General features: G+C 36.9%; 1 protein-coding gene across 3 annotated transcripts; it reads right to left on the bottom strand.

Moving 5' to 3' along the window:
* Window positions 1–1,767: 1,767 nt before the first annotated feature.
* Window positions 1,768–17,396, bottom strand: LOC111049839 (zinc finger protein 470). 3 transcript variants are annotated; one of them, XM_039423609.1, is made up of 6 exons: window positions 16,994–17,392; window positions 12,846–12,974; window positions 10,061–12,640; window positions 9,244–9,459; window positions 3,743–3,830; window positions 1,768–2,360 (listed from the first exon to the last, which is right to left on the bottom strand). In XM_039423609.1, exons 4-6 carry the CDS (start codon window positions 9,433–9,435, stop codon window positions 1,864–1,866), a joined length of 777 nt encoding a protein of 258 aa, XP_039279543.1. In that variant the 5' UTR covers window positions 9,436–9,459; window positions 10,061–12,640; window positions 12,846–12,974; window positions 16,994–17,392; the 3' UTR covers window positions 1,768–1,863. The 3 variants fall into 3 exon arrangements, with proteins under 3 accessions (XP_039279543.1, XP_022191706.2, XP_039279542.1); XM_022336014.2 differs by lacking the exon at window positions 10,061–12,640 and having other exon boundaries at window positions 16,994–17,396; XM_039423608.1 differs by lacking the exon at window positions 10,061–12,640 and having other exon boundaries at window positions 17,123–17,392.
* Window positions 17,397–21,934: the final 4,538 nt, after the last annotated feature.

Below are 21,934 nucleotides of genomic sequence, written 5' to 3'. Positions count from 1 at the left end.
AGGATAATTTTTGAGCTTTAATATTATGATTGTGTTCAACAAAAATTTCCTAAAGGCGCATATTGTTCGAGATATATGCAAAAAACATAATATGGCACTTTCAAACCACCCCCACCAGCTTAGCACAGGGGGTAGGAGTGAGGACTTTTGATATGTTTACCCTCTTACCATCCTTAAAAGAGCTACGGGGTCAGAAATTGTGTTCCAAAATTTCCCCTCTATAATCTTACATTGACTGGACTATATGAGTAAAAAGACAGTGAGTGAGTGAGCAAAAACAGGCTCAAAGAATGATGATTTATTGATTATATCAATGTAGAATGTGGCTGAGCTTGATCAATATCGAATAGAATGATGATTTATTGATTATATTGATGTAAAATATGAGTGGGATTGATCAATTTCAATTATTTTTAGAACAATTTTATAAATTCCCTTAAGTTCCCATAAATTGCTTTGCCTTGGAAATATTGCCAAATCATAAGTTCCTTCCCACTGGGAATATTCCCGATCCACATCACTAGTTTTTATGATGCATTGTTGGAGAGTTATAAGCCCTGAAAGAAACCTGTTAATCTAAGAATTACACACCTTTACAAGCGAATTTCTCGGGAACTGTTGGGAATATCACAAAATTTTACTGAACAAAAAGTGTAGAGAATTTATCAAGCTTCATTTTTGAGTAGTTATGTCGGTTGAACTCAAGATATGAACGTGGAAGCAAAACGCTGAAAAATTCAACTTTTAAACCACCCTCATCCCCTCAGCACATGAGTTGGGAATAGGGACTTTTGATATTTTCTCCTTCTGAATAGTCTCAACAAAGCTGCAATGCCAAATATTTTGTTAAAAACATTTCCTCCAGATTCCTTTGTCCAATGGTCTATTGTTGCAAAAATGGAGATTTCACACTCATCACTAAAGCTGCTGCAAAAGGTCTAGAGAAATTTGTAAAAGTGTGAAATTATACATAAAATTGAAGAGAATTTAATGCCCTATAAGCTCATGATCAGCATGGATTTTTTCCATCGATTTTTAAAAAAGTTATAAGAGCAAAAATAGAAAACAAATTGTTGGCAAACGTGTTTTTTCAAAAATGTCACACCTTCAAGAGCGGATATCTCGAAAACTAGAGGAGATATAAAAGAAAGTTGTGGAATGAATATTGTAGGAAATTATGTAAGCTTTTATTTGTGTTATGACAGACAAGTCCTTAAGATACATAGTTTTTGAGTTTTATGCGAGAAACCAAAGAATGGTACCTTTAAACCACCCCCACCCCCTTAGCACAGGGGTGGGGACTTTTGATATGTTTACCTCCTTACTACCCTAAACAGAAATGCGGGGTCAAAAATTGTCTTCACAACTTTTCCCTCTATAACCTTTCCTTGACTGGACCAAATTGAAATTGAATAACAAATTAAGCAAACTATGAAACTTATTCATTGTGTTCGGGACGGTATCTGCATTTCAAACTCATAAGAATTTTATTTGAATCTTCATTTTACAATTCATTATCATCAACTACAAATATTAGTAGTGGCGAGCTCTACTGTATATTTCATTTCACCCAGCATTGAAAAATAAAGACAAATCTATATTAGAGTTGATGCTACAGTTAATCTTAATGTTATTATCATAGCATAGGCTATAGCAGTTTCCGCTCAACGTACAACATTGATGATCATCAATAGTTTAAAAAGTTTTCAAATTCAAATAATAATTACATATGATATTCTGGTCTTGGGATACAGATTCAAATGAAACTATATTTATAGAGCACAACAAAATACTGTGATTTATTTCAAAATGTAAAGAAAAGATTACGATCATATTAATATATTTGTACAGTACTTTGAAAAATTATCTTTTATGATGTTGGATGGAATGTCTTTTGAGGTGATGAGACCTCATGAATGTTTTTTCACAGACAGAGCACTTGAAAGGTCTTTCGCCTGTATGAATTCGTAAATGTTCAGTTACATGATGATTTTGTTTAAACCATTTTCCACAAATTTTACAATCGTATGGCTTTTCTAAGCTATGCACTCTGTAATGTACTTTTAGTTTATTCTTGGTACGAGCTTTATAATTGCAATATATACATTTGAAAAAACGACTAAACCTGGGTACTTTATGGCCAGGGTGGTATTGCACATTAGGCTCGGTGACCATTTCACCTATTAATATAAGTTCTGAATTAGCATTATCGGTCATTGTTCTACCCAAAACTGACGAAACGCCATTTACTTTCAGAAATATTGATGAATATTTGTCTCTTGAGGTTTCTGAAATTTCAGCAGTCTCTTCTATGACTGCACAGTTCAATTGCAGCTTTGGTTGGTGTTGGGGCACTAGATCTGTAAAATTCAATAGGATATTAATAAGGATGCTACAAAATAGGTACTTACGACTGATGCTACATACTATAAGTACAGTTGTGTGAGCAGAGATGTTTACCACTTATGAAATAATACTAGATAATGGATGCAGTTATCAAAACAAAGTTTTCACAGGAATTGCTTTCAGCTCGGGCTCACATGTTGACTGAAGCTAATCATGCAAAATTGCCATTTTCTCTACACCAGGACGAAGAATGTGAATGTTTACAGCCGATAAATCGAACGTTTGATACCAGAAAAAACTAATAAATTTCAACTTTAGCCTAGAAAGATGTTATGGAAATTTAGTGGAGGAATACTGTGATTGAATAAAACCATATATATATAGATATATATATATATATATATAATATATATATATAGTAAAATAAATCATTATTCCTTCTGAATTATTCTATTTAGATTCATCTTGATTTTGCTGATATGAGAAAAAAATGTGGCCCCCACTATATATATATATATGAATATGTGTCGGGATGCCACTAATTTTGCTTTAGTACAAGTTTTTATGCAAAAAAGTCTAGTAAAATACATCTTGCACGTCATAAATTGCAGATATCGCAATCATCATTACAGTTTTTATCCACAAAAATGTTAATAGGAACTAGAACTAGAATAATAGAAACTAGAAGTTATGAATACAAAGTCATCTCCACCCACTCATCATCGATTTTGAAAGTCGCCTCATTTGTGTTGTTTGGATCCCGGCCTTTGAATTGATCTATCATGGACTTTAGCCTGACAGCACACATCATGAAGTCGTCGACCGATAGCTTGCCCTCTTTGGATGCGTAGCGGTGCACCAATATGTTCAGAATGTGATTGTTGAGCCGATATCCGGCCGAATTCAGAGCCTGTCGCAGCTCAAAAGCACTCAGGTATCCTTTATCTTCTTTGCAGTACATCTTGTAGACGAACTGTCTCTAACTTATCTCTTACATTTTTCAACCAAACATCATCTTTTTGAATTGCCTTGATTTTCTTTACTATTTCAATTAACTTGTTGTCACTCTTGATAATATTTAGTACTCTGAATTCGTTTGAATTTCGATTTTCTAAATTACCTTCATAATCAGTTCTGGAGATGATATCTGGCAAAATGTTATCCTTTCCTGCTACAAATTCCCACCCAATGTTAAAAATATGCAATTCAAGAATCCATCTTCCCAAACGACCATGTCCTTCCTACCTTACACTTTTTTAAAAAGGTCAAAGCTTCATGATATGTACGAACAAATCTTTTGATTACCAAAAAAATGAATGAATTTTTAAATAAACATATATAAATTTTTATATTTAAATAAAAATATAAATATTTACTATTCCTAAATTATTATTACCTTCTTGTAAGCAATCAGATTTTTTGAGTATTTTATCTGTCTTCAGTTGGACTTGCTTCCTATTTTCAACACCCAATAGCTGTGTACCCTGAAAACAACATTTTTCATATGAGCACATAAAAATAAAACATCAATATTAAAATAATTGTAGGATATTTTTAAAACTCAAATTGTAATGCTTGTATTATTACTAGTAATACATTGCATAACTATATTGACATCTACTGAGTCTCGATTGGGTCAATTTAGGAGGTTTGCACCAAAACGAAGGTTCTATTAATATTTAATTGTCAAAAATGACGATTAGGCTACCGGCACCGTAATTAATAATAATAATAATAATAATAATGATAATAATAGTAATAATAATAATTAGTTCTGGGGTGGAATATGGTCAGTACCAAAGCAGCATAGCCAATCTTATTGGCTGCAGGACGAGAATGTTGCCCTTCAAGATGTGCCAAGAATGGCAGAAGTAGTGATCACTGCTGCTGATGTAAAAAAGGCCATCAGCAAGACTCAAAATTGGAAAGCCCCTGGAATAGATGGTATCCACAATGTGTGGTGGAAGTACCTACCCAGTACACATCCTGTACTGGCAAATCTGTTCCAGGAAGCAATTCAACAACCAGATGTACTCAAAGATAGTTTCTCAATGGGAATAACATACATGCTGCCAAAGAAGAAAGACTCACTTGATCCAAAGGACTATCGCCCAATCACCTGCCTGCCAACAATATACAAGTTGCTTACATCAGTCCTGACTGCGAAAATCCATGAGCATCTAGCAAATAATGAACTATTAGCACCTGAACAGAATGGCTGTCGCAAGGGGTCTCAGGGATGTAAAGAGTTGCTTGTGATTGATGGCATAATCTCCCAGCAAGTACGAAAGAGATCCCACAATGTATCTGTAGGTTGGGTGGACTATAGGAAAGCTTTTGACTCAGTCCCTCACTCATGGCTGAGGCATGTGCTGGACCTGTATAAAGTGAGCCCAGGAATTGTGAACTTCTTGTCTGGTGTGATGACTCAGTGGACGACCACACTACAGGTGGGATGGGGTAGTGAATCATACAGAACACAAGGTCTCCCAATCAGTCGAGGCATATTCCAGGGGGACAGTTTGAGCCCCCTGTGGTTCTGTATGGCTCTAAACCCATTGAGTAGAATGCTCCGTGACTCAGGCTATGGGTATGTGCTTAAAAGAAATCCTCAGGTGAAGGTATCACATTCCTTATATATGGATGACCTGAAGGTTTATGCTGCCAACCGAGACCAGTTGAAAAATATGCTCCAGCTTGTTAAGAACTTCAGTGATTCAATATGTATGGAATTCGGTTTGGAAAAGTGTAAAGTGCTGCATGTGAAACGAGGCCAAATATCAGGAGAGGGTGATGGAGCTATACAGTTGACTGAGGAAGTGCTTATTCAGAGTTTAGGCAGGCCAGATGAATACAAGTATTTGGGTCTTGCTCAGCTCTTATGCAGAGCTGATACTGTCATAAGAAGAGAAATTCAAAGGAAGACTGTGCAAAGACTTGAGAAGGTATGCAGAACAGGGCTTAGCTCTAGGAATAAAATATCTGCTATAAATACCTGGGCAGTCCCTGTGGCCATGTATACATTTGACATAGTCAAGTGGACAGATACAGCTTTGCAAGAGTTTGACAGAAAGGTAAGAACAACTTTGACAAAGAATAGACTTCATCACCCCCGTAGCTCAATCCAGAGGCTCTACCTGCCTAGAGGTATTGGTGGAAGAGGCCTCTTGAGTCTGGAGACTATGTGTCGTCAACAGGAAGACAGACTGCGGAAATACTTCCAGAATGCAAACAGTGGTCTGCTAAAGGCTGTTTGTCTGGTAGACAGGGAGTACAGCCCATTGCAGCTGGCACATGGAGTCCAACAGCTAACAGCCAGTACAGTAGAAGAGAGGCTGGAAGCGTGGAAGCAGAAAGAGCTGCATGGAAGATTTGCTGCAGCACTTTATTCTGATTGTGTTGACAGAAAAGAATCAATTGAATGGTTGCAGACTAGTGGAATATTCGGTGAGACTGAAGGTTTCATGTTTGCCATTCAGGACCAGGTAATCAGCACTAGAGCTTACAAAAGATATGTGATGGGACTCACAGTGGATAGTAGCTGTCGGCTCTGCAGGAAAGCCATAGAATCGATACAGCATATTTGTGGTGGCTGCTCTGTACTAGCTAATACAGAGTATTTGCAGCGGCACAACAATGTGGCCAAAGTGGTTCATCAGGCAATGGCGAAAAGATATGAGTTGATAGCGAGTGAGATGCCCTATTACAAGTGTAAGCCAGAAATGGTCTTGAATGGTGGAAAGGGAAGACTTCTTTGGGATTGTTGTATGACAACTGACAGAGCAGTGGAGGCTAACAGGCCAGACATCGTCTTGTTTGACAGAAAGAATAAAGAGGCTTACATAATTATTGATGTGGCAGTGCCCCTTGATGAGAATCTTGTGAGTACCATTGCCGAAAAGAAAAGAAAATACCAGCCCCTGTCAGAAGAACTGAAAGATATGTATAAATTAAGGAAGGTGGTGATAATCCCTATAGTAGTGTCTGCCAATGGACTGGTCACAAAAGAATGGAGACAAGCAATGGAACAACTGAAGTTAGAGAACTGGCATATGAGAATTATGCAGAAAGCAGCAGTCCTTGGTACAACTAATATTGTACGTAAGTTTCTAAGCCTCTGATCTGGGAAAGAGTGAATGAGTCTCTGCTTTGAATTGCAACTATTTTAGTCTTGAGATCAGAATTGATCTCCGGCTACTTAGTTATTAAGACAAAAAATATTTTTCAATAATAATAATAAATGTCTTTATTTGCAATCGGGGCCACGCCCCATACAAAGTCACAATCATCATGATACAAACAGACAAAATACACAAACAATATGGAAACATTGATTATAATTACAAACAGGATAGCACAATTCATTCAATTGAGTGAAACGTCATGATTAAATTGCTGCGATTGTTAAAAAGACTCACTGCCGGCTCAACCTGTTATGCTTAGTATCTCTGATCTTATTTGAGCGCCTCTACTGTAAAATTGTACACGGAATTAATTTTTTCTACACTCAAGTTGGATAGCAGTACCATTACTTTATCTGCGTCATTTACAATATTCTAAGTAAATTTTGCAGTGAATTGCCTCCTGATGTGGCAATACATGGGACATACTAATAAAAAATGTTTTACGGTCTCATCAGTTCGAAAGTTGCAGATTGGACAGTGCTCTTTGCAATTTATCCAAATACCCTTCCCTTCAACATACAGGTAAATACTCAGGTCGTTAGCCAATCTTAGTTGGGATAAACAACGAATCTTTGAAAAGGCCAATCTATATCTGAACTGCTCACCTAAAATGAAATTTGGATTCAACTGCGTGAAACTGGGAGAGGATTGGGAATCGATGGCTCTTCCTACATCTAAGTTGTACAGATTACCACAATATGCTTCTATAAGCTCCTCATAGCGTTCTGCTGAGGCATTGAAAAACTGGCTTTTTAGTGAATGTACCCAATTGAATCTGAGCTTTGAATGATCAATTCCTCCCTGCGCTAATTCTGATACCATAATATCGTAACAATTCCTGGGGTATCTACTATTTGGCATTTCCAGTATTCGAATCAACCATTTGACGTCTTAACAGAACACAATGAAAGCCAATTTGAACCTTGCTGACTCAATACAGATTGCCCAGTCAGGAGTGCCGCCATTCAAGAAAAGGAGACATTTGAAAAATTGACATTGAATTTTTTCTATGCTGAACAGACCCCATATTTCAGAGTTATATAATACTCCCGGTAATAAGACAGTCTCAAATAACTTTATTTTACCCTCCCAAGTATTGCATTTCGCCTTAGCCAGAGCATGTCTAATAGCTGCACCGATGCTCTTTGCCTTTGTACACATGGATGAGCAAAAATAATTGAATCTACCTGAACTGGAGAACTCAACCCCCAAGTATATAAGTTTTTGCGATTTCTATTTTGTCATTGAGGTAGTAAAAAGGTAAAAACTTCCCTAATCTTCCTTTGTGGAAAGGTATCACCTTTGTCTTATTTATTTTATTTGTCTTATTTTATTTTACATCCGTATTTATTTTTAATTGTATGCTCTCACAGTAGGTCTCCAAGCACCGAAGTTTTCTACGCATGTCTGAAGGACTGTCAGCCAAAATTACAATGTCGTCCGCGTACTGGAGCATGAATAGATCAAACTGGCCATTCATATTTACACCGTGTAAACCCTGATTCCTGAAATAATCCTCTATATCGCTTACATAGAGAGAGAAGAGCAGCGGACTGATGGAATCGCCCTGCAAAACACCCCTCTCCACAGGAATGATATTATCACCTACTTTTAATATTGCATGGCTATACACATGATCGAGCAATCTGATAATTTTACTGCTAACTCCTCCCATGCTTCCAAGCTTGTACCACAATTTAGAGTGGGGGACATTATCAAACGCATACTGGGAGTCAATAAATAGTGCAAATATATTCCTATGACGCATTTCAACATAATGGGTTATTACGGAATGCAAAACAAAAATGTTGTCTACACAACCCCTATCCTTTCTGAAACCACATTGGCCTTCTGGGAGCACGTTACACATTTCTGCCCACGTCGCGAGTCTAAGTTCCAATACTTTTGTAAATATTTTAACCATAATATTTAAAAGAGCTATCATTCTGTAATTTTCCGGATCCTTACAATCACCTTTCTTGTGAAGGAAAAATACTAAAATATTGAACCGGCACCGTAATTCAAAACATTGCCAACTTTATTGTTCATTGTCAATTGTCGTAGTTCATTAATGGACAAAATGAATGGTGGAACTTCTGCTTGGATTTGATTTTGATTGCTACATGGAATAGACTAAAATGTACATATAAAAGAGAAGACTGAAGACAATTGGAAACAGTTTGAACTAAACAAGCGGCGTTTGACCACTGATTATACGATTTATGAAACATTCCTGCAATAATACTTAGAATTTAGACTCCTGCTCGCTAACAACTTTTTTGGGATATTAAACAATGGTTTTTAAGGGTTTGAAGTTCGAATCTTAGCAAAAGATATTATTGGTTCTTCTTGTGATTGTCTAAAATTTTCCTTGAATTTGAAGTGGAAGTGTTGAATTTATTTACTACAGTAGTTCATCCAGTTAGATTAATGACGATATGTACATAAACAGTTCCGTCAACCTGGCTTGAGTTTTATACATTCATTTATCATTTATTTATACATTGATACATACAATATCATTCTCAATTATGAATTGTGCACATATCATCTTTAATCGATTTATTTGAAGAATTTTTAATTCTCTGAAGTCATATTTTTGAAATAATTAAATTTTACTCAACAGGGAGGATATAAATTATAGCATACATTACTTGTTTGGATTTCACATTTGTTCATTTTTATTTATCCTGAATGGGCTTAATTTCTTTACCTCTTGTTCGTTAATAATGTTATCATTGATTATAGTTGGAGAAGACTGTCCAAATTCAACGTGTTCCTCATGCTTAGAGTGGTCATCGACATCATCATCATTATCACCACCACAATCATCTTCTTGCAGAAGAATATCTTTCATCAAGATATAATCTTCTCCTTCAACATCATGAGCATCATCTTCATACATTTTTCTAAACTCATCATCCTCAATCTGAAAAAATATGGAGTTATTTTGGTCTGAGTTAAAAGGGTAGCAACTAATCCAAAGAGCACTTATATAAATATTTATAATCAAAACACAAAGATGTTTGACACTGAATATTACACCATTTTGGCGTTGAAACATGCAAGTGTTTTTATCCAAATGAATTCATAATATTTGACTAAATATATAAAAATATTTGTGTTTCAATTATATGAATGAATTATCACTACATCTCACCACACACTGTGTCATAATTTATTAAGTCTTGATAAACTTTGCCACCAAATGTTATCCAAATAGGTTGGTTAGCTTTCACCTATCATCTAAGGAAAGTCATTGGTTCCAAATATGCTAATATCTTGATAAATTATGAATGGATTTAAGGCCTATGAATAATAAGTCCAGTTCAGAGCAAATCAAATTATAATTTTTAAATGATTTAAAAATTTCAGTTTACATCAGAATAAATAATCATACATGGACCGAGCATAGATTAAACATGACTGAGGTTACAATTATGTTTGATACGTTCATCAAAATAGATTCAAAACTTTCACTAAAACTCATAAATTATTGTTTTAAATAAAGATCAAAATATAAAACTTACAAATTGAGAATACTTATCTATCGTTGACAAGTTTCAAGGCAGGCTTAAGGCTTTCAACATTAAACGAAAAATTTAACACAAATTGAAAAGAAAAATTTAAATCTACTTTTCACATATGTTCAATAACGTCAATAAACTTTATAAAAACATTTAGATCACAAATAAAACATCTTAAATTTCAATTATTTAGAAAAATTTCAACATTTATTTGCTGTTGAAATTTTTGTCAACGATAGATAAGTATTCTCAATTTGTAAGTTTTATATTTTGCCTAGAGCTTCAAAGCATAAACACGTCATCAATTGTCAACTAGCAAAGAACACAAGTCCACAAACATTATATCTATTGTTTTCAATAAAACTTTATTTTAAAACTGTTTTGAAAATTTATTTACCCTTTATGTTGTTTAGAATTATGTGTTTATTCAGAAAAAGAACTTTGTCAAAGTTAGTTGTCCAACATTTGAGTACCTAGCTGATCAATTTTCAGTAAAAAGTTAAGTCCGCATATCGATTACACCGATATTTGCTATCAAGTTTCATTAATATTTTGAAAATCAAATTGAAGATTCGATTTTAATCAATAAAAATGTAATATTACAACTTGTAGATACGTTGACTATATATCCAGAATAAGAAATCCTGACATCATCTCAGCACGGTTTTAGAAATGGACGCTCATTACAAGTGCATTGCTCAGCCTGATTAGCAGAATATAAAGTGCCTTCGAGGGTGGTAGCAGAGGTGAAACCCTAGCCCTAGCCCCCAATGTGTGACCTCAGAGATTTGATTCTGTGCTGCATGAATTTCTAATAAAAACCTTGTGATGAACGACTGTGCTCAAGCCCATAGCAAACTAACTGCAAAATAGAATGCAAGCTGTCTCAATAAAGGGGGAAACCTCAAGGACCAGAGAAGTTCAGTATGTTGTTCCACAGGGCTCAATATTAGAACCATTGCTTTTCATTCTTCTTATGACTGACAGCAATCGAGGAAGTAGTGATTTTTGCTGATGACACCACTATAACTGCCAGAGGTCCAACAAGTGGTGGGGCATGTGTGAGGTCTTCAGAACAACGAAGTGATGCAAAAAATTGGTTGTCAGCGAATAGACTCAAGCTTACAAAAGACAAGAAACACTCTCATTTGCTCGTTGAGACGACAGGAGGCAGAACAAGAGCCAGGAAAGCTGCTTGTCTTCTGGCTGGATGAAATGTTGGAGTGGAGTCACCGCATGTGTCTGAAGAGTGCAGGAAGCATTCTAGGAACTCTAATTGCTAAATAAGCTCAGACATTTGGTAGACAGGGAGAGTATGGTGATATTGTATCACTGTATCACTCTCTCTTTCACAGTCACATCATGTACGGACTAATCCTTTGGGGGGGGGGGGCATATGCCAGCAGTGAGGAATGTGTTGCTATTCGTACTCAATGACATTTTCTGCAAGTGGGGACCACTTTAAACCACTTTTCTGGTAGATGGGGATCCTCACCATGTACAGTCAGTAAGTGTTGAGCTCTCTCACTCGCTTGATGGACAACCAGGAAGCCTTGACAAGAAGAGGTGAAATCCACAGTCACAATGATACACGCTAAGCAGCTGACCTTGAGGCCTCCCATACTAGATTGAGTAGCTCGTACAATAGCTACTCATCTGCAGACATTCGGATCATCAATAAGTTGCCTAGTGCATTGAGAAATTTACCACGTGGTAAATTGCTAGGTATAAAGAAATACAACATAAATTACAGGTCACTCTACATGCATTTGCTGAGAGCTTGAAGATGAGCCCCTTTATAGAAGCTGTATGCTGCCTCCCTGACTAGCCAAATTAGCAACCAACTCACAACTGTTCGTGACACTGTCTATATGGAATCCCCAGTCTTTAAAAGTGACATCAAATATCAAGTTAGTATATTTATTAAAAGTATCATTCTATCTATCTTTATATGATACGTATGTTAGGAAGCGATTGGTATAGTGGCCATGCTGATAAGCTATCTAAAAGATAAGTTAAGCTTCCTGCACCTGCTACTCCCGTTGTAAGGATGAGATGAACTCTTCTAAATACATTTCATGAATTTAAAAATCGCTTCTTGGTGGTTTGGAACCCACCTAAATCTGTAGATTAACTCATCTCTCATTACCCACGCACAAGCCTGGAGGAGCTCATGTGGGCATCATCCTAAGCAACATCATCATAAAACTCAACAAATAGCAATTTTACAGTCAATTAATGCAATTCAATGTATTCCAGGTACTTTGGTTACAGTATTCATTTACAATGCTCATTCTACTTCAAAAAGTATAGAAAGCCAAATTAAAAGTACAGGAGTGATCCCCCAAATTCAGAATCAATGCTGAATAAAGTACTAAAAATATTTATACAAAACATTTAACACTAGCGTCCTCAAATTGAGTAAACCCCACTCCTTCCCCCACCAAAAAAAAAACAGTTTAATTCTATTCCTATCAACTTTGTTGCTCCTCTTCAACATCATTTTGGCACCCTCTCCTCAGAATACTTTTTCCTCCTCCAGAATTTCAATGACGCAGTTTGCTTCATAGTCCCACTTCATACCTGAAAGCGTCAAATTTTCATCAAAGCTTTAAAAAATTATTGTATTTAACATATACACGAACAAAGAAACATACGGACAACGGTGTTGACTATTTTCAACGGAGTTGAAAATAGGAAATCGCAACCCTAATTCAATTATTAAACAGATTTCTTTAAAATCTTGAATTCACTTGAATAGATTAGAGCATTAGACAAATTTTATTACCTGTTGGTAGATGATTGAATCCTCTTCATGATCATCGTGTCTAGTTTCAATAATTTGCACATCATCCATCAAAATAAAGTCATCATCAAGCTCCACTTCTTCTATGCCCTTTTCATATTCACCTTCAGTCTGAAAACATTAGCATTCAATGTTAAATAGCGTAAGCTACGATACTAAGACTAAGAAGATTTTATAAAATATATAAATTTGATACTAAATTTCTATGATAAAGCTTATTGATCTCAGTTCAATTAAAATAGAGTAGGTACTTTAATAACGTAGATAGCATTCCTCCAGTTTTAGAGGATCAACTCTGGAACTTCAGTTTTCAGAATAGAATAATAAATAAGTAAAATAGTGAATGGAACATTATACTGAGTGATTTTTAGTCCTGTTAGGCCTATCCTATAATTAGTGCGTGTGTGGCAATTTCTTTCTAGTCTTGTTACCCTCTTACCCTTTAGCTAGTGTGTGATAATTGAACGAACGTCAACGAGTTCTCACTTTTGACTTGAGGTGCACCAAAGTTATTAAGAAAATGTTTATTTTCCGTCCTTATATATTCTATTAGATTGAACGGAACTTGACAAACACATATATTCATCTTGTGTATGATAAGTTATGTTCAATCTAATAGAATTTATAAGGACGCAGAAATAAACATTTTGTTAAAAACTTTGGTGTAAACGCAGCTTTACTGAACGCCAAAGTTGTTGTCCGTATGTTTGTATGATCTATAATAACTTTAGAAAGAATTGATCAATCAGCTTCAAATTTTAAACAGGTATCATCGAACATTTTACAGGTCAAGTTCGTTGGACAACAAAATTGACTCACTCCGTCCTTTCTCAGGATATGGAAATAACATTGAAAGTGCATGAATAAAAAATCTGGTGTGGCGCACTCACACAACTTTCCTTGCCATTATGAAAATTTATCACCTGACGCTAGTGTTCACGAGTCTAGCATCTCGAATCTACTATTCAAAAATCCAAGCCAGCTGGTGACAGGACATTAACGCTGGAGACACACAAAGTCTGCTATCTCTTCATAGTGAATGATTTAATAGAATCAACAGTTGCCAACAGTTTGCAATATTGAAATAATAACATTTTCTCGAATTTCGAGCTTATTTTAAATTTTAGGTGAAAACGTTACTAAACATTAATTGTAGAGATTTTCATGCTCAATCTTTTCCACTTGGATTTTTTTGTTTAAATTATATCTGAAGCCTAATCGGGAATCTAAAATCAAAATTTGCATAGATGGGGCGGAGCTCCTGGAATTTTTACAGATATGGGACTTGTGGCAGTTGATAGAGCTTATCAATGACTATTTTAGGTATATAAATTTGATCAAAACCCTGTTTTTGACAACATTTTCGCCATTTTATCCGCCATCTTGAATTGCATTTGATCGAAATTGTTCGTGTCGGATCCTTATATTGTAAGGACCTTAAGTTCCTTCCAAATTTCAAGTCATTCCGTTTATTGGGAGATGAGATATCGTGTACACAGACGCACATACACTCATACACACACACACACACACACACACACACACACACACACACACCAATACCCAAAAACCACTTTTTTGACTCAGGGGACCTCGAAACGTATAGAAATTTAGAAATTGGGGTACCTTAATTTTTTCGGAAAGCAATACTTTCCTTACCTATGGTAATAGGGCAAGGAAAGTAGAAAAGGCAGTGGAGAAAGATAGGAGAGCAACATTGCCGACCCTCTGTCTTTTCAATGTCTTCTATAGACAGTAGCTGATACAGGTTGTAATATTAACTGTTCATTCTCGTTTAAAATAATCAATTATATTTTATTGAGCAAAGAAATGATATTTCTTTCAATAATTTGATAATCTTCTTCTCCTTCTTTTTCTAACCCAATGTGCCATTTTCACAGCGTTGGGTGGTCGCCTCGGATCCATCTTCTCCACTGCTCTCTGTCCATCATGCTTTGTGCTTCCTCTATAAGATATTGAGAACTAAAACCCCTAAGTATCTGGCAGTAGAGTACCGTTACTTGGGTGATTTTGGTCGTGGAGGAACGCGGCATGGATCCATCTGCTGGCTGTCCCAACACATAGGACTGTTATGTAAAACAAGTCGTTCCTTGTGACAGCCTGTAGTTTGTGGAATTCTCTGCCTGCTGTGCTAAGGCTTGTTGAGGGACATCGTCGGTTCGGCGCGGCTGTCTTGCGGTGGATCAGAGGTGGTGGACTCGGCTGGAATGTTCACTGAATCTTGACGTGTGTGTGTGTGTGTGTGTGTCCCTTCTTCCTTCTTCAATTTATTCCTCTCTTTCTTCTTTTTCTACTTCTATCGAAATGATCTATGGATTTTGAACTGACGTTTCTTCCATTTTCACTTTCACTTTTCTCTTTTTTCTTATTGTATTCTTTTCACTGATTCAAATTAGAAAGAATTTTTTTTCTTTCTTTCATTCGCTATTTGGAAGTTTTTTATTATTTTGTAAAATTAGTTTTTTTTCATCTTATAATCTTTGTTGTACAGTGTTTTAGTTTTACTTAGAATTGTATTGGAGTGTTAAGTGTAAGAGAGGGCCGGCTGCGCCCTAACTTCGCCCTCCTAGGTTTTTAATAAAGGCAGCTAATCAATCAATCCATAGCCATTCTCTTCAACTGATTCACGGTCTTGCCTCTTTCTGCTGCTATCCGTGAAACAGTTGTCTCCCATGTCACATGACATTTCATTTGCACCGCATTTATTTGGCTCTTTTCTTTTTTATTGACTGTCCAACTTTCACTTCCATACAACAGGATGGGCTCAATGATTGAAACATAAACTTTTGATTTTACTCTCCTACTCATCTCAGCCTTTCCAAAAATGCTTCTACTGAGTGAATAGTATGCCTGCATAGCTTTTTGAGTCCTTTGTCTCACTTCTTCTTGCAGCTTGGCAGTGCAGTTTATGTTTGTGCCCAAGTACTGGTAGTTGTCAGTCTGCTTTAATAGTTGGCCATCGCACTCAATTTCGAACTGTTCATTCTTGTTTAAAATAATCAATTATATTTTATTAAGCAAAGAAATTATATTTTTTTCAATAATTTAATAATGGATTTTCATATTAAGATGAAATATTTTGTTAATTAATTATTAATTCTACATGTTATAAGACGATCTGGCAACAGAGCAAAGCGAGAAAGGTCACCAACACAAAACTTGTAATCCTATCAAAAAATAACAAGGTCACCAACACAATACTTTTAAATATGGAACATATTCAATCAGTAACTATGATAACTATATCATTGCTAATCAAACACTGCCGTTATAATTTTATAATAAATTGAACATTATAACGTGGACCTCACTATAATAGCTATGGTATATGAAAATAATATAGTCAATTATATATATATATATATATATATATATATATTATATATATATATATATATATAATATATATATATATATATAATATATATATATATATATATATACGATTAATAATTTATTAATCTGATTTAATCAATTAATTTCAAAACTGTTTGATTTTTAAAAATCAGTTTTTTATTTAATAAAAAGTTAACAATTATATTTTATATTTGAAAATGAATAGATAGGTATAATTATTTTGTTTTTGTGAATAAATTTCTGACAGAAATATTATAGGCCTTTATGACATTACTGACTTTTCACATTAAAAATTGTGATTTTAATAATTATAGATGGGATATCAAAATAATTAAGTTTGAGATAGCTTTGGAATATCATCTCTTAGGTCATTTACACCCTCTTCTGAGGGAATTTCTTGTGTGGAATGATTGATTGCAATCTTCATCATCAGCAAAAAACCCCTACAAAATTACAAACATTTAATGAATTGAACTACATATTTCCCCTAATCACTCACTTTTCATATTCAATGGTAACTGTTGGAAACATTTAATGTGTAACTCGTGAGTAAAGTGTTTGCTGCACTCGAGAAACTTCTTTCACTCGCCTGTGGCTCGTGAAAGAAACTATTTCTCTCGGTGCAGCAATCCCTCACTTATTTACGCACCAGTTACACAAATAACTATAGATATTATTAAATAAATGTAATATCGTACAGTAACTATATCCTATATCGTTATCAATTATAGACATCAAGAGTTAATACGAACCATTTTGATGAGTGAAAAGGTCGTAAGCTCACTACGTTAGCACTGATAAGACGAGAACATGTTATTAGGTAGTCCAGTCTTAAGTAGGCCTAGTCTACCGGTACTCAGAAACTCATGAAAATGTCCTACTTGAATCAAGGAGATGCTGGATGTAAACCTCGCCCAGCCACGCCCAGGCCCAGCTGTCTACTAACAAGTCTGCATTTTCTGCAAGGCTTCTATGGCTTGAATAAATGTAATATCGTACAGTAACTATATCCTATATCGTTATCAATAGTCATCAAAAGTTAATATGAACCATTTTGAAAAGTGAAGAGATCGTAAGCTCATTATAAACACGATAAGCTGTGACTACGTCTACGTCTATCGCCTCTGCTCTGACTACGCCACACTATTTGAACACAAGCACCCATAATGACGCATGCGCTCTATATTGAATGGTAGTTCCATCTATAGCCACTTGGTGCAACTGAAAAACGAGCAAAATCAAAGGTCTATAAAACCTATAACAGGCAAAAGGTTTCTATCAAATAAGTTATAATAATATTCACTATAGAAACCACTTTTTTGGACTCAGGGGACCTTGAAATGTATAGAAATTTAGAAATTGGGGTACCTTAATTTTTTTTGGAATACTTTCCTTACCTATGGTAATAGGGCAAGGAAAGTAAAAATATATCTTTCTTTAAGTAGAGAAAAATACTAACTTTTTATAATGAGAAATAGGTACTCTTCAAACATTGCAGTATACAATAAAAAAATATGTCAAGAGATTTGTTGCAACTCGAGTATTGATTGCAAGCGGTTTAAAATCTCAACTCCCCAAAATTGGAACAAAGTCACCCCGGTTTACCGGTAGCCTATGTTCCAAATTTCGTGAAAATCGTTGGAGCTGTTTTCGAGATCCGTTGGACATAAATAGATACAGAACTATTATATAAATATTATAACCAGATATACTGTATAACCAAATATATAAATAAATAAATACAGATATTGCTCGCTTAATATAATAGGATTATAGTGATATCGGAGTATGGAGGAAATTCTTTTTCCTTTCATATTATTCTTAAAATGCGAAATTTCAAATAACCTTGTGTATACATCGACGCGCAGTTAAAAAAGGAATATTTCTGCCAAAGTTTATAGAATTCTATGAACGCGTTCGGCCGTAAATGCTTTTCATACAATACAAAAGAAAATCCAAGTCAGAACAATCTCACTGCGTTCGGTCAATAAATATTGTCCACAAATAGTTGTTGATTTATTAGTTGAGTTATCTGTAGCATAGGCCCGGTTAAATTTTAACCATGATTAATTTCACAAGAGCCAATCAGAGGATTTTTTGATAAGACGGCTTCTCTGATTGGTTCTCGTGGAGTTAATCACGATTAAAACTTAACCGGCTTTTGTGCAACAGACACAAGCAGTTACAGGTTAAAACAATCGTAGCTGATAAACTTCCTGCTGTTAGTGTGTTAACGAACTGTCGAAACGTTTGAAACAAAATCTTCTAGTGGCAAACAAAGTGCTTCTGCTTCCAATCAGAAGAAATCTGATACTTCGCGAGTGTCGCGTATGAACTATAGTGCCGCTGTAGGTAAAAAGTCAAAACATATTATTGGCTCAGTAAAAAGTTCTTCCACTGTGACTGTTGAGAGTGGTGTTTTGCCTCTGAGAACGGTTGATAAGCGTAGATCAATCTTTGTATCTAGGCTGCAGCCTGAAGTGACGGTGTCTGAAGTTACCACGTATCTGAATCAGTCTGGCATAGCCAGCACGGATTTTGACTGCCAAAAATTGAATTCCAGGTATGACTCCTATTCCTCTTTCAAGTTGGCTGTAGCCGATAAGTTCTTTGATCGTGTGCTGTCTGCTGAATTTTGGACGGAGGGGACTTTAGTTAAAAAATACATCCCTGCAAACAGGAAAAATAAGCAATCATCTAATGTTTTTTTAGGCAGTCCAAAACTCTAGGGCGATTCCTCCATGTAGGAAGTGAGGAAGTTCCTACACTTTGATACAGAATAATAATAATGTCTTCATAGTGTATCTATAGGTTATAGGAGCATGCGAATACCTATCAAAATATTATAGAAAATACGGAATTGAAAGATACGGAGCAGTAAGGTTTTGCAACATAAGAAGGCTTGTAGCGTTGTAGGAAGTCTAATCTATTCCTACAATCCGACACTAGCGCTGCACTGCATGCTAAGTGGACGCGGAAGGAACTACTCGTATATGCATGATTTTCCTTGTGATAAACTGCTTTTTGACATGCTTTTTTATAATGTGCAATGCATTAAAAATAAAGTGAATGAACTTGAATTGTTTCTTAGCACAAACATGAGATTTAAATTGCTGTGTCTGTCTGAGCATTGGATGTGCTTGGATGATCTAAAACTTTTTAAAATTGCTGGATATGAGTTGGTAGCCTACTTCTGTCGAAGTGAGTTCCAGTGTGGTGGGGTTGCTATTTATATAGACAAATCTGTGATTGCCCACTTTGCATGCATTTACATTTCTATGCACTGTGTTGAAAAAGAGCATGAATTCGCATGTGTATCCCTGTTGCATGCGAAGTTATACATGGTTACAGTCTATCGGTCACCAGCTGGTTGCCTTCAAAATTTTTTCAACTCACTTGAGGGGCTTGTCGTTCAGTTAGCTAATTTAAATCCAGGTTTTAACATAATTGTTGGCGGTGACTTCAACATTGACGTGTTGAAGGCTGACCACAGGACAAGGGAGTTCGTTAACCTACTGAGATCTCTGGACCTCTATGTGGCTAACTGGCAGCCCACTAGATTTGATGCTTGCCTCGATAATGTGATTACAAATCTGAACATTGGCAATAACATTAGTTGTTCAATTGTAAATCCTCTCCTCAGTGACAACCTGGCACTTGGCTGCAATGTGGAATTGCCAACTTCCACCTACCCTGCCTCTATACCTGCAGGGTGTGATCGATTCACTTGGGTGCGACCTATCACAGTGAGTGTTTTCTGCATTATCTGACTCTGATTGACTGGAGCTTTCTGAAGGATCATCCTGATGCACAGCCCAATTTCACGGCGTTTTTTGATAGACTCCTGACTGGCTTCAACAACTGCTTTCCACTAAAACGTTTCCTCTCTGGAAGGCCTCGTAAACGTGGTGCACTGTGGATTACGGATGACCTTCTTGACCTGAGAGACCTGGTTCTTATGGCATATGAGCGGTTTCGGGCTGATCGACTTCTGTCCTCTAAACGGACCTACATGGGAATGAGGAGATCTTACCAGCGGGCTGCTCGTGCGGCATGGATGCGCTAAAACTCTGAGCTGATTGACCAGGCACCCAATAGGTGCAAAGCTGCCTGGGGTATCATCAGGGCCGCTGCGGGTGTACCAGCTCCTGGTGCTGTTCCAGTATCTGCGGATGATCTTCACGATGCGTGGACCAGCTCTATTCACGGTATCTGCGAGGGGATCTGAGCTTCCCCTGTGGTGGCAGCGGATCTGCTCTCGGCTTCGGTTCGGCCCCCCGCTCTTCGGCTGTTGACCTGGCGCCATATTACTTGTGATGATGTCACTCGAGTTGTGAACTGTTTGAGCAACTCGGTTAGTAAAGACATTTATGGTATGACCAGTGCTACTATTAAGGATGTATTAGCTCTAATTGTTTCTCCCCTGACTGTTTGTATTAATCTGTGTTTCCAGCAGTCTGTATATCCTTCTCAGCTTAAAATTTCTAAGACAGTGCCTGTCTTTAAGAAGGGTGATAGGCATGATCCTACTAACTATAGGCCTATTTCCATCCTGCCTATTATATCAAAGATTTTTGAAATTCTTATTGCCGAGCAACTCCTTGCTTATTGTGACCAGTGTGGCCTGTTTGCGACCACCCAGTTTGGTTTCAGGAAAAATAGATCCACCACTGATGCAGTAGATTTCCTGCTTTCCAAAATATTTGATTGCTTTGAGGCACGTGGACTTGCTGGGCTCACCTTGTGTGATCTCAGCAAGGCATTTGATACAATGGATCATGCTATTCTCGTGGACAAGCTTAGGCATTATGGTGTGGGACCGTCTCCTCTCAAACTGATTCAGGCCTACCTGGGGGGTCGCAGACAGGCGGTGCTGGCTAATGGAGTTCTCTCTGAGATCAGGGATTGTGTTGACTGTGGAGTGCCTCAGGGCTCTGTCCTGGGGCCTCTGTTGTTTCTTATTTCAGCTAACGATATAGCTCAGGTGGATGGCAGGTGTGTTGTCTGTTATGCGGGCGACACCACCTTCTTCAATGCTGGTCGTGAGATGGGAGGACTGAGGGCGGCTATGGTGGAGACTGGAGCATTTGCATCGGACTGGTTCTCTGCCAATCGCTTCCTCCTCAATGAAGACAAAACTCAGTCTATTGTGTTCAGTCTCAGAAATGGGAATGAATACAATTTTGCCCCCATCAAACTGTTAGGGTTTACCCTTGACAGGAAGCTCTCTTGGGGCGAGCACATTGAGACAGTCTGCACCAGGTTGAGCAGAGTGGTTTTCCTGCTGAGGGGTCTCAAATACAGTGTGCCACCTCATTATCTTAAAATGTGCTACTTTGGCTTTTTTCAGAGCGTGATTTTATATGGCCTCCCCCTCTGGGGTGGAGCCACAGATGTCACCCGAGTCCTTCGTCTCCAGAAGAGGGCCCTGAGGATTATTTGTGGGGCTGGTAGATTGGCCCACTGTCGCCCGCTCTTTATCAAAGAGAGGATCCGTCTTCTCCCTCTATGTTCTCCATACCCTTTGCAGAACACATGCAAACGTGGGATTGCTCGTGACCCGACAGAGCTTCCACCCATATGAGACTAGGGGTAGACTCAGGCTGGATTTACCCTACCAGAGGCTGAGCAGAACTCGGACTGGTCTGGCTCATATGTCTATCAGCCTCTATAATAGGCTGCCTCTGTTGGCC

The sequence above is a fragment of the Nilaparvata lugens genome, chromosome 3, assembly GCF_014356525.2.
Source record: "Nilaparvata lugens isolate BPH chromosome 3, ASM1435652v1, whole genome shotgun sequence".
In the NCBI taxonomy this organism is placed as follows: domain Eukaryota; kingdom Metazoa; phylum Arthropoda; class Insecta; order Hemiptera; family Delphacidae; genus Nilaparvata; species Nilaparvata lugens.
The sequence above is the reverse complement of the archived record's forward strand: the minus strand, read 5'-3'. Positions and strand labels throughout refer to the sequence as shown.

Coding starts and splice junctions, on each gene's coding strand:
- LOC111049839 (XM_022336014.2), bottom strand. Junction 9,460..12,845: donor ATTCAATCATCTACCAACAG/GTAATAAAATTT, acceptor ATATTTTTTCAG/ATTGAGGATGATGAGTTTAG. Junction 3,831..9,243: donor ACATTATTAACGAACAAGAG/GTAAAGAAATTA, acceptor TGTTGTTTTCAG/GGTACACAGCTATTGGGTGT.